Source organism: Sciurus carolinensis, chromosome 7 (genome assembly GCF_902686445.1).
Source record: "Sciurus carolinensis chromosome 7, mSciCar1.2, whole genome shotgun sequence".
NCBI lineage: Eukaryota > Metazoa > Chordata > Mammalia > Rodentia > Sciuridae > Sciurus > Sciurus carolinensis.
The window spans coordinates 118,416,294-118,427,347 of record NC_062219.1 but is presented as its reverse complement, the minus strand read 5'-3'; the positions used below and the strand labels follow the sequence as shown (position 1 = coordinate 118,427,347).

General features: G+C 58.2%; 2 protein-coding genes across 6 annotated transcripts in view; one reads left to right on the top strand and one right to left on the bottom strand.

The window, feature by feature from the left end:
• Positions 1-3,322: 3,322 nt before the first annotated feature.
• On the top strand, positions 3,323-8,609 carry LOC124989308 (allatostatin-A receptor-like). The gene is made up of 2 exons (XM_047559212.1): positions 3,323-4,251; positions 8,498-8,609. The coding sequence occupies exons 1-2, from the start codon at positions 3,323-3,325 to the stop codon at positions 8,607-8,609; spliced, it is 1,041 nt and encodes a 346-aa protein (XP_047415168.1).
• Cpne5 (copine 5) overlaps positions 7,453-11,054 on the bottom strand; it is an 88,603-nt gene continuing 85,001 nt past the window's right edge. For all 5 annotated transcript variants that reach the window (XM_047558183.1, XM_047558185.1, XM_047558186.1 and 2 more), the window contains 3 exons: positions 10,619-10,676; positions 10,092-10,165; positions 7,453-8,985 (listed from right to left, as the gene is read on the bottom strand). In XM_047558183.1, the coding sequence (XP_047414139.1) occupies positions 8,767-8,985; positions 10,092-10,165; positions 10,619-10,676 (351 nt within the window). In that variant the 3' untranslated portion in view covers positions 7,453-8,766. The remainder of the gene's footprint in view (positions 8,986-10,091; positions 10,166-10,618; positions 10,677-11,054) is intronic.

Genomic DNA, 11,054 nt, shown 5'->3' with positions numbered 1-11,054 from the left:
GAGAGACAGCCTCGCCGCGGGGGCTGGACTCTCTCCTGCCCTCTGTTTGCTGCGAGGTCTGACACATCTTTCCGGTAACCACAGCGACGCTCACCACAGACTGAGTGTCCGGGGTGCTGGGTGCTGAGTTTGGTACTTGGTAACCGCTGGGCGCTGGGGACTTCCCCAGCTGAATCAGAGGAAAGCCCAGGTTCCTGGAGAGACACCCAGGCAGCGGGAGGGGAGTGGGAGGCGGAGGACGGAGCCTTGTTCCTTCCTGCTTACCCACAGTCCCTGCTGGGGCCCTGGCCCTCCTCCAGTCCAGGGAGGCCACAAGTGGAGGCCAGGTGTCACCTGGGGAAGGTTCCAGCAACGGTGGAACTGGGGGCTCTCAGCAGACCCCTTTCCACCTCTGGACTGGCTGGGACGCCTGGGGATCCAGCGACCCCCTCCCAGACCCTCCCCGAATTCTTTCTCAACCCAGTGTCTCCTCGTCTCCTCGGGCCCCAGAGGCCCCCTGGCTCAGGGCAGTTTCCAGGTGGTGGCAAGGGTGGGGGCAGGCCCTGCTCTTGTTAATGGCTGTCCCCGGGGTCCAGACAGCACCGACTCCTGTGTCCCGTGGACCAGGAGTTAATGAGGACAGCAGGGAAGGTGAGTCCTGGGGGAGCCAGGGCGGGAACGGGCCTGCAGCCCCCTGCAGGGACCCCTCTGGCCTTCTCCGGCTGGATCCACCTTCCGGGCAGAGCACAGCTGGCCAGGCCGCCAGCCTTTCTCAGTGTCGAAGGACTCAAGTCAGCAAGCAGGACGCGGGAACCTCAGAGCAGCACAAGGTGGGTGAGGACGGCAGCAGGAGGGACTCGAGGTAGACTTCAGAGTAAACTTCCAGGCAGGTGTTGAATTCCGAGGGCATTCTCAGCCCGAGTGGGCTCTAACCACAACTTGACTTGAGGCTGATTAAGAAAAGGAGGGGGTGGCTGGCTGATGGCTCAGGGCGTGACGTGAGAGGGGAAGTACAGGGACAGAATGGAGGCGGGCAGGGTATTAAAGAAGAGAGCTCTAGAACTGAGGGAGGCAGGGGCGGAACAGCCGCCACCTTCACCCAGTGCCTGCTGTGTGCCAGGCACGCTTCTAAGCAACGAACTCGTTTACCTCAATTAATCTTCGCATCAACCCTGAGGAAACTGGGCCTATGATTACCCCCATTTCACAGATGAGGAAAGTGATGCACAGAGAGGCCGAGTAACTCACCCATAGTAACACAGCTAGTAAATGCTGGAGGCAGGCTTTGAAACCAGGCTCCTGTGGGAAGGAGCTGAACCCTGGGGTCACAGAGCTTCTTATGGGAATGCTTAGCGCAGGGCTCTGGGCCCTCAACCTTCCACACCCGCGCGTGCGCACACACGCGCCCTGTTATTCCAAGTCGTTGGAGGGCCTGGGCCAGAAACGAGAGGAGAAGGCAGTGACAAGTCCTGGACAGTGGCTGGACTGTAGTGTCCACCCATCCAGGCCGTCGGGTGTCTGGGCTGGATCCTCTCCCCAATCCCCTCACGGTGCGGGCCCCAGGGTGGTGGTGTCAGAATTTACAGAAGCCCCTCTGGCCCCTCCCCAGCTGCTGGGGGGCGGCCTGCAGAACTCAGAGGGCTCTGTAGGGGGCGCTCCTGGAAACCCCTCAGGCCTAGTTTTGAGCTGGCAAGGGAAGGAAGGCCCCCTCCTGTCCCCAGCCACCAGTGTGGGCAACAGAGGAGGGAGACTCCCTCCCTCAAGACCCCCTGGGGAGGTCTGCTTTGCCGCTGGCCCCAGAACCTGGGGCAGAGGGAACGCTGGGAAATGGTCATTGAGATAACTGGAGAGCCACTGTCCAGGCCTGCCTTTGTGCGGGTGGCAGACAACAGTGGCAGCCCCTGGGTTCCAGCCACGTCCTCAGCTTGTGGGACACGGTGGGGGTGAGGAGGAGGTTTGGCAACCTGTTGCAACTCCCCTGTCCCATCAGGGACCCATCACAAGACAACTTTGGGGCGTGGTCCCCATGCTGGTCTATCCCTTAGAATCACCTGGGATCTATCGAAATGCCAAAGCCCAGGTGGGCGTGGAGGCATGCGCCTGTAATCCCAGCTATTCTGGAGGCTGAGGCAGGAGGACCGCAGGTCAAGGCCAGCCTCAGCAACTTAGCAAAGCCCTAAGCAACTTAAAGTGACCCCGTCTCAAAATAAAATATAGAAAGGGCTGGGATGTGGTCAGTGGTCAAACAGCCCTGGGCATAATCCCCACTAGCAGGGGAAAAAAACCCCAAAGTCCATCACATCTCTGGAGGTGGGACCCAGGCTTCAGTGTTGCTGAAACCCCCTTGGTGGCCCGCAATGTGCCCACAAGCTTGGGAACCGGGATGGGGACAGCAGAGTTTCCCACAGCCCTTCACAAGGACACTCCCATTTGAACTTCAGATTAAGTCTGCCTTTTCTGCAGGTAGGGCACAATTTTGTTTTTATAAAAACTAAAATGTATTTTACTATTGTAAAAAATCTATTTTAAGTACATGATATACAAATATATTATTCATAAAAATATGTTATTTAAAAGTAAATAATGTATTTTATTATTTATAATAAATAAGTAAATATTATCATAAGAACATGTATACTCCCCGCAGACATTTTAGAAAGAAATTAGTAACAACAAAATGAAAATGACCTGAGTCTCAGTCCTTGGTGCAGCTGCTCTTGGTCTGTTTTATTTCCTTTTATTTTATTTATGTATTTATTTTGTGTGTGTGTGTGTGGTGCCAGGGATTGAACCCAGGAGCACTCAACCTCTGAGCCATATCCCCAGTCCTTTTTCTTTTAATTTTTTTTTTAAGTTGTCAATGGATCTTTTACTTTATTTATTTTTATGTGGTGCTGAGCATAAAACCCAGGGCCTCACACATGCCAGGCAAGTGCTCTACCACTGAGCCACAACCCCAGCCCTTCTTGATTTTGAGACAGGGTCTGAGCTGCTTAGGGCCTTGCTAAGTTGCTGAGGCTGGCCTTGAACTCAGGATCCTCCTGCCTCAGCCTCCCGAGCCCCTGGGATCACAGGTGTGTGCCACCAGGCGCAGCTTGCTTTATTTCCTTGTTTCTGTACTGTTGAGGGAAGCGCGGTGGAGAGTCATCCAGTAACGTCCCAGGTCAGGGCTACAGAGGGGCAGTCGGGATGGGGCCTGGACCGTGGAGGTGCGCAGGGCTGGCGGGGCTGGCCTCTGCCAAGGGTGCACTGTGGGTAGAGGCTGTGGAAGGAGGCGGGCTGGCCGGGGCAGGGAGGTGGCCGTGGGTCTGATTTCCATCCCGCCCTTTTGTGTCGAGACAGAATGGAGCCCAACGCCACGCTCACCAGTGGGCTCGGGGCGCCCGAGCGGCTGCTCCGCCGCGTCTTTGCGGGCGCCTGCGGCCTCATCCTGCTGGTGGGGCTGCTGGCCAACGGCCTCATGCTGCTGGTGCTGGGCCGGGGCCCAGGTGCGCCCCGCCCGCTCCTCGCCCTGACCAACGGCCTCATGGTCAACATCACGCTGTCCGACCTGCTCTTCCTTGGCTGCGTGGTGCCCGTGCTGCTGCTGAGCTTCCTCCGGCGTGACTGGTGGCTGGGCCCCACCGTCTGCACCACCAGCCAGGCCGCCAACACGGCCACCATGTTCTGCACCTTCTACAGCATGGCGGCCACGGCTCTTCTGCGCCACGTGGCTGTGGTCTGGCCTGACGTGGCCCTCCCCGCCAGCCCGGGTGCCCGCCTGCTGCTCTGTGGGGCCATGTGGGTCCTGGGTCTCACTGCATCGCTGCCCAACTGGCTGTTCCAGCGGGTGACAGTGGAGGGACAGACCGTGGGGGCCCCCGAGGCCCAGGCCTGCCTCTTGCTTCTCAGCCCCGCGCGGACCTGGTGCTACTTTGTCCTGCTGGGAGGCCTGGCCTTCCTGCCCTGCGCCCTGGGGCTGGGCTGCTCCTTCAGCCACGTGGGCTGGCTCCTGCGGACACGGCCCCGAGGTCCCCCTGGGGAGAGCGTCCAGGAGCACCAGGAGAACACAGGACTCATCCTTGTGGTGCTGGTGGTTTTCATGCTGATGTGGGGACCCTGCTCTGTGCTGAGCTACGTGGCAGCCACGGGCCACCTGCCTGACACCCTGGTGACTTTCGTGGCCTCCAGCCTCTGCACCATCCTGGCCTACTCCAACTGTGCCGTCAGCCCCCTCCTCTGCTTCTACCTCTCCCGCCCCTTCCGGGCAGGACTCAGGGGACTTTTCTGCAGGCCTGTGACAGGAAGGCATCCCAGGGGGGTGGGAGGGACTGCTGCGGTGATGGACAGCACCCAGCCTGGCCATGTCAGAGCCCCAGGAAGCCTGCGGGGGTGGGGTGGGGGGTGGCAGGAGTCTAAGAGGAGAGGCTGCTGGGAGGGTTGTGATTCAGGGGTGGTGGGAGGAGCCTTAGCAATGGTAGAGCCCAGACCTTCCGTTTACCAGGAGGGAGACAGAGCTACAGGGGCAGGTGGCCCAGCAGGTGGACAGGCAGACACAGGCTCAGGTAGAGCTCACGTCTGTAGGTAACGAGGTGGATAGGCTCGGAGACCTCTCGGCTTCGCTACTTTCTAGTTGGATGAACTTTAGCAAGACCTTTCACCTCTCTGTGCCTCAGTTTTCTCATCTGTAAAATGTGGTCATGAGAGTACCTCCTTCGCAGGGCAGCTATGAAGATGAACGAACTCGACACAGTAAGGTGCTTAGAAGAGATACTAGTGCATAAGAGTGTGGCACCCGCCTGTCATCCCAGCGGCTCGGGAGGCTGAGGCAGGAGGATCATGAGTTCAAAGCCAGCCTCAGCAACTTAGTGAAGCCCTAAGCAAACCAGTGAGACCCTGTCTCAAAATATAAAAACGGGCTGGGGATGGGGCTCAGTGGTTAAGCACCTCTGGGTTCAATCCCTGGCACCAAAAAAAAAAAAAATTGTGGTCATTATCACTATCATGATTTTCATTCTTTTAATTCAGAGGCATTTGAGATGAGTGAATCAAAGGGGGTCAGAGGGGCTTCCAAAGGCAGAGAAGTAAAGGAGTGACCTGGGAATGGACAGCCCGGCAGGGTCAGGGGGAGAGTCCAGGAAGGCGTTTCTATATCGCTTCACCCTTCTCTGCGCCTCCCCGGGGCTTGGTCCCACACATCCCTCAGCCCCATAATGGAACGAAAATAAAGTCAACCCGGGAGCCATGAAGTTGGGCTTATGAATCTATGAGCATCCACTTTCTTCCGTGTGGTTTCCCCTCCCAAGGTGGCTTGGAGAGGCTCTTTCCTTCGCTCCAGTGTCCTCCTCCCCACCCCTCTCCTCGGGGAAGTTCCCGCCCTCTGTGGCCTGCCTCCAGCCTCCTTGGAACAGGCCTCAGGCTCCTGTTGGCCTGGGAACTGCAGAGATCGTTTCTACTCAAGGCAGCATGTTTTGCTTGGTAAGAGTGTTGTCAGCTACACACACACACACACACACACACACACACACACACCGACTTTGTGGTCAAAAAGCTTGGGAAATAGCAGACTGAACCCAGTCAAACCTGCCTCCTTGCTACAGAACTTGTCAGAGCCTTGAATACCCTAAAGGCCATTGACGCTCTCCCAGTGGGGCTCGGAGGAAGCAGTTTCCCAAACTCCCTGCCGGGGAACCAGAGTTCTGTGGAACACACCTTGGGAAAGAACCGGGAGAGAGGCTGCAGTGTCAGACACAGCAAAGGTGCTCTCGGTGTCCCGTCTCGGGGCAGCACCTCTGAACCCCGATCTCTCTGCTGGGCGGCATCTCCTCTCCATACTTTCCCACGGTGCCCAAGTTGAGGTATGATGGGCCACAGGTTATGGGAACTTCCCTTCTCCCGAGCTGTGACCCCACCCTGTTCCCACTCAAAGCGAAATGCAAGTCACAAGGGCACCTAATTACAGGGACAGCCGTGAATCAGCTCTAATTTACTATAAAATCATCACAAGTAAATAAGTCCCAAACTTTTGGTATAATTAGTACTGAATGCCTTCTGATGTGCACGATCGGAATGACAGCCTGCATGGCTAATGTGAGGGCAGACTTGCTGGGAGAAGACGGAAGCCCCCTTCCCTGTGATCCTGGGCCCTGATGGCTACTGGGATTTACACGTAAAGGGAGGCCAGGAGGAGGACAGTGTTCACTGTGAGCCTGAAGGGTAGCAGCCCGGGGCGTGTGCCACACACACCCTGTGCACTGCCTGGCCGTCACTCCGCTGGACTGCACAATTCCAAGGGAAGAGAAGGCCCCCTGCACAGAGCAGCAGGAACTTGTCGTGGGCACGTGGCCACTGAATCAGGATGGGCTGGAAGCCCCCTTTTGGTGCCCCCAGGCCCTGGTCTGCTAGTCTGGCACCAATACCTCTTGGTGGCACTACACCCTCCTCATTTCCCTAGATGAGGGCTTCCTCTGAGGGTATGACTGCATGTGACTCAGTGTCTCACTGAGCAGGGACTGGCTCAGTGTCCAGTAAATACTTGTTGAGAGATGAGTAAACCAGCGATCAAATGCAATAAAGTCATCCATAGGTTTTAGAGAATCTGATCACGTACTCACCTCTCATCTCCTCGATGGTTCCCTGGTCTCACCAGAGTGAATGTCAAATCATGCCTAATGGTGGACTACACAGCGCTACGCATTCAGGTTTCTTTTCCTTCAGCATTTTCCCTTCTTTAGTTCCAACCATATCGGCCTCCTTGTTCTCCTTCAAACACACCAAGCTCCTACCTCAGGACCTTTGCACTTGCTAGTCCCTTTACTTGGAACCTTCTTTCCCTAGATATCAGCATGGCTTCCTGTCTCATTTCCTTAGAGCTCACTTCAACTGCCACCTCCTAGTCACTTCATCTAAAATGCTACTTTATCTGGGCATGGTGGTACACACCTGTAATCCTAATGACTTGGGAGGCTGAGACAGGAGGATTGCAAGTTCAAGACCAGTCTCAGCAACTTAGCAAGAACTTATCTCAAAATAAAAAAATTTTAAAAGGGCTGGGGGTGTAGTTCAGTGTTAAAGTGCCCTGGGTTTGATCCCCAATGCTAGAAAAATGTTAACTAATTAAATAAAACGCCCCTCCACCCCCATCTATCCTGCCACTCTCTCTTACTTCTCTTTGTAACTCTTATCACCACCCAAAACTGCACTATGATCCTATTTGCTTATGTGCTGTTGTGCTTCTCCCTGACTTTGGTGTTGCTGGAGGCTCCCCATGGAGATGGCCGGTCTTCTGTCCACTGAGGATCCCCTGTGCCTGGCACAGAGACCAGCCCAGGGCAGGCAGGGGCTCAGTGAACCCTTGTTGAACAAAATTGAAAGAGACGGGGGGGGGGGGCGGGAAGAGGTTGGGCTCCCAACACCCAGCGACACCCATGCTACGGAGACAGGAAATCTAGTAACTCTACTAAAAGAACCAAATTTACTTCAGTTTAAGGCAAATTCCACACGGACAGTCTCAGAGACAGGTACAGGACCAGACAGAAACACCACCACCACCATGCAGGACAGGGAGGGCAGCCACCAGAGAGGGGCCTAGTCTCCACCCAGGTCCCGGGAGATGAGTGGGCGGAGGAGCCCCATGCGGCAGGACAGCATGCAAGACCTGCGCCCCAGGTGGGCAGAGGCTGGCGGCGGCCGGGTGGGGGGGTCCCCTCTCCCGCCTTTCCCACAGCAGGGGCAGGAGCCCAAGTCTGAAGGACTGGGGTGTACTTGGGGTGACAGAATGGAACAAGGTGACCCCTTGAGCCAAGACGGCGTGGGGTAAGGGTCGCGCTGGTGAGGAGTGCGATGGGAGAGCTGGACATGGAAGTCGCGACAGAAGGAAACCCGGGACTATCTGGTCAACCCTCTCACCATACAGATGTGGAAACAGGCCCAGAAGGCAGAAGGGCCTGCCTGGGTTCCCACAGCAGACAGGGGTGGGCAGGGCTGGAGCCCAGCATTCCTGCCTCCTGTCCCGTGAGCTGGGAGGGCAGAGGGTACGAGGCCTCTGGGTGGACAGTTGCCAAGTGGGCACCAAGAGCCCTGGGCAGCCTGGGAGGAGCAGGGAACACCTGGAGCCAGCAGTCAGCTGGGAAAGTGCCTCTGGCCAATACCAGGGAGAGGCCCAGGCATTGTGTCTGGAACCAGTGCCACACCGGACCCCAGAGGTTCCAGAAAGGGCTCTGTTAACAAGCTCCTACTCCGGGCCCAGCATGTGGCCTAGGGGCCACTGTCACAGTCCGGGCGGGGGTCTGCAGGGCTCCCCTGGCATAGGGTGCTCCTGGGAGGGTCCCAGGCGCAGGCCTTCCTGCAGACGCATTAACCCCAGGGGTTCACTGGAAATAGGGCACAGGAGAGCCAACTGGAGGGGGACCTGGGATAGGAGTAGACAGCTCAGGAGGCTGGGAGGGGCCCAGGTCAGGTTTCAGGGTGGTAGGTGAGCAGATGGGGTCACCTGGAGTGGGCGAGGGGGCCGCCATTATCCCCATTTACACCGTCCTAGCTGCACTACGGAGGCGTATCAGGACGAAAAGGGCTTGAGCCCCGACTCCGACCCCGACCCCGTGCACGCCTGCGGCATCGGTACCCACTCCCTGGGTTTGCGCAGTGAGTGAGGCCGGGAAACTGGGAGGAGTCTCCAGAGGCCCCGCCCCTGCCAGTTCCCAGGCACCCCGATGTCCAAAAGGCTGGGTGGGCCGACAGCAAAGGGTCTGGGGACTCTGCCTACCGTCTGGCCTCCCCAGTCCCGGCCACCTGCATGCACAGCCAGGCTTAGATGTGCGTGTGCAGCGGGGAGGCAGGGGGCGTGCGGGCCGGGGACTGTGGGGGCGACGGCTCGGGCGCTGCGGGCGGGGGGCGCGGGCGGATGCCCTGCGCCTTCATGTAGGACACCAGCTGGTCCGGGATCTCCGCCAGCACGTCGCGGGCCAGGCGGGCCATGCTCAGCACGTGGTTGCCTGTGCGATCCACATAGTCCCTGAAGGGCACGAACTGGCAGGAGAACGGCAGGGTCAGGGGGTGCCTCCTGGCCCTGGCCCTCCCAAATCCCCAGGACTGGGGACGGGTCCCACCTGCTCCGAAGCACTGCCCACTCCACTCAATCCCTCTGGGTGAATTCCCCCAGGGACTGTCATAGTCACTGAAGAAATACTCATTATGTGCCTATTTCATGCCAGGCTCCATGGCTCAAGGACATTCCTTAACCTCTGACTCTGGGCACCCCCTGAGCACCTGGAAGGTGCAGGGAAACATTGCACTAATCCCCTTTTGGACCCTAGCCCCTTCTAACTCTCCCACAGAGCCCTGTCTCCCTGGTCCCCTTCTCCTCCTATCTTTGGGGCTAATCTGGTCACCACCTATAGTCAGGCCCCTCTGGCCTCCTCCTTGGGGCACCCACAATGGGCTCGCTCCTGCCTCAGGGCCTTTGCTCATGCTGGTCCCTCCTCCTGGATCACCCTTATTCTGGGTTCCAGTCCCTATCTTTGCTCTCTACACATTCTCCAATTTTTAAACCAATAGGTTATGAGAATGTCCATTTTTTGGTTCTGCATGCCTGTGTACTGGGGACGTGGTATGCAGGGGACTCAAAGGGGCCGTGCTTGCTAGGATGCCTTCCTCAGGCTGGCTGATGGGATTCCCTGAGGTCAGGGCCCCTCTGCTCTTTCCATTTGCATCCTGCGTGGAGATGTGAAGACACCAATTCACTGACCCAGCAATGCCCTTTCCTCAGAAGGGTGTGGTGACACTAAAGAGCACCTCCACCTTCAAGAGGTTTGCATGTCACTGGGAGGCCACCAGGCAGAAAACAACAGGAAGTGCTGGCCAGGAAAGCCTGGGGTTCAGGGGGTGCTGGCAGAGTGTCCTGGGTTCTGGGGGCACCAGCAATGGGAGGGGTGAGACTGACACAGCAAGGAGCCCAGCCCAGGGAGAAGTGTGACTGGAGGGACAGACTCCTGTTCCCTTCTGTGGTGGCCAGGCCACTGTGGGGCTCCTGGTGCCTTCCCCAGGGCCCCTCCCCAGGAGGCCTGCAGAAGCCCACAGGAGGTCAGCAGGTCTAGTCTGCACTTCCCGTGAGGCAGGCAGGGTCTAGGCTTCACCTGGACAATGTCCCGCTCCGCTAGCTTCCCCCGGGAGGAGATCCGCACGTCATCCCCGTCCAGCTCCACCATGGCTGTGTGGGGAGGAGCGACATGGAGGGGGAGGGGTTAATGGCAGGACAGGTCTGCGAAGTTGTCCTCCAATCCCAGGCTACCCCAGGACAGAGACCATGTGCCCATGCCCCTATGCTGGAGATGAGGACTCCAAGGCCAGGAGGCAGGAGGAGCCCAACCTCAGAGCCCAGGGTGATCCCAGCCCAGGGCTTCTGTTCCCCACCCTCCCTGGGCTTCCAGGGCTGGAGGAGAAAGGAGTGGCCGGGGCCTCCTCACCACAGCCTTGGGGTGAGGGTGTGGGGCGCACACCCTGACACACCCCTGTCTGCGCAAACAAATGCACCCTCATGTCTGCACGCTCACCCGGACAGTCACACGCCTCGGCACGACACTGTCTGGGCTCACAGGGCCCTGGGGCTCTGGGGAACACGGAGGGGAGGGGTAGAGAGGACAGAGGGGACCAGAGGACTCACCATCGAACTCTGCCTGGCCCACGCCGATGATGATGATGGACATGGGAAGTTTGGCAGCCTGAGAGACAGCAGGGTGGGTGGGGGAAGATCAGACCCCACGAGAGGCCAGTGGAAAGAAAGGAGAGATGGTAGACAGGGGCAGGAAGAGTGGGACCAAAGAAGAAGGCCAGGTAAAGGACAGACAGGGAGACACAGCAAAGGGGGAGGGAGAGGGAGAAGGGAACCCAGGCAAGGCCCAGGAAGGAGGGACGGGGGCGGGGCAGAGGGGAGTGGGTCACAGGCCTGCTTCTGTGACCACCCGGCCCCTCTTCTGCTGCTGGGCTTCACCATGTGGGCCCCTCTGTTCTGCGGCTTGGAGGAAGGACCAGGGCAGCTGTGGCTGGGCCCTCTTACTGGACCACCAAGTAGGCGGAACCATGGCTTCCCCTGCCGGGGC

What these genes read in the sequence shown, in the direction of transcription:
- LOC124989308 (XM_047559212.1), top strand. Translation starts at nt 3,323, where the DNA reads ATGGAGCCCAACGCCACGCTCACCAGTGGGCTCGGGGCGCCCGAGCGG. An exon ending in CTCAGGGGACTTTTCTGCAG is followed by an intron (nt 4,252 to 8,497) that starts GCCTGTGACAGG and finishes ACACCGTCCTAG; the next exon opens with CTGCACTACGGAGGCGTATC.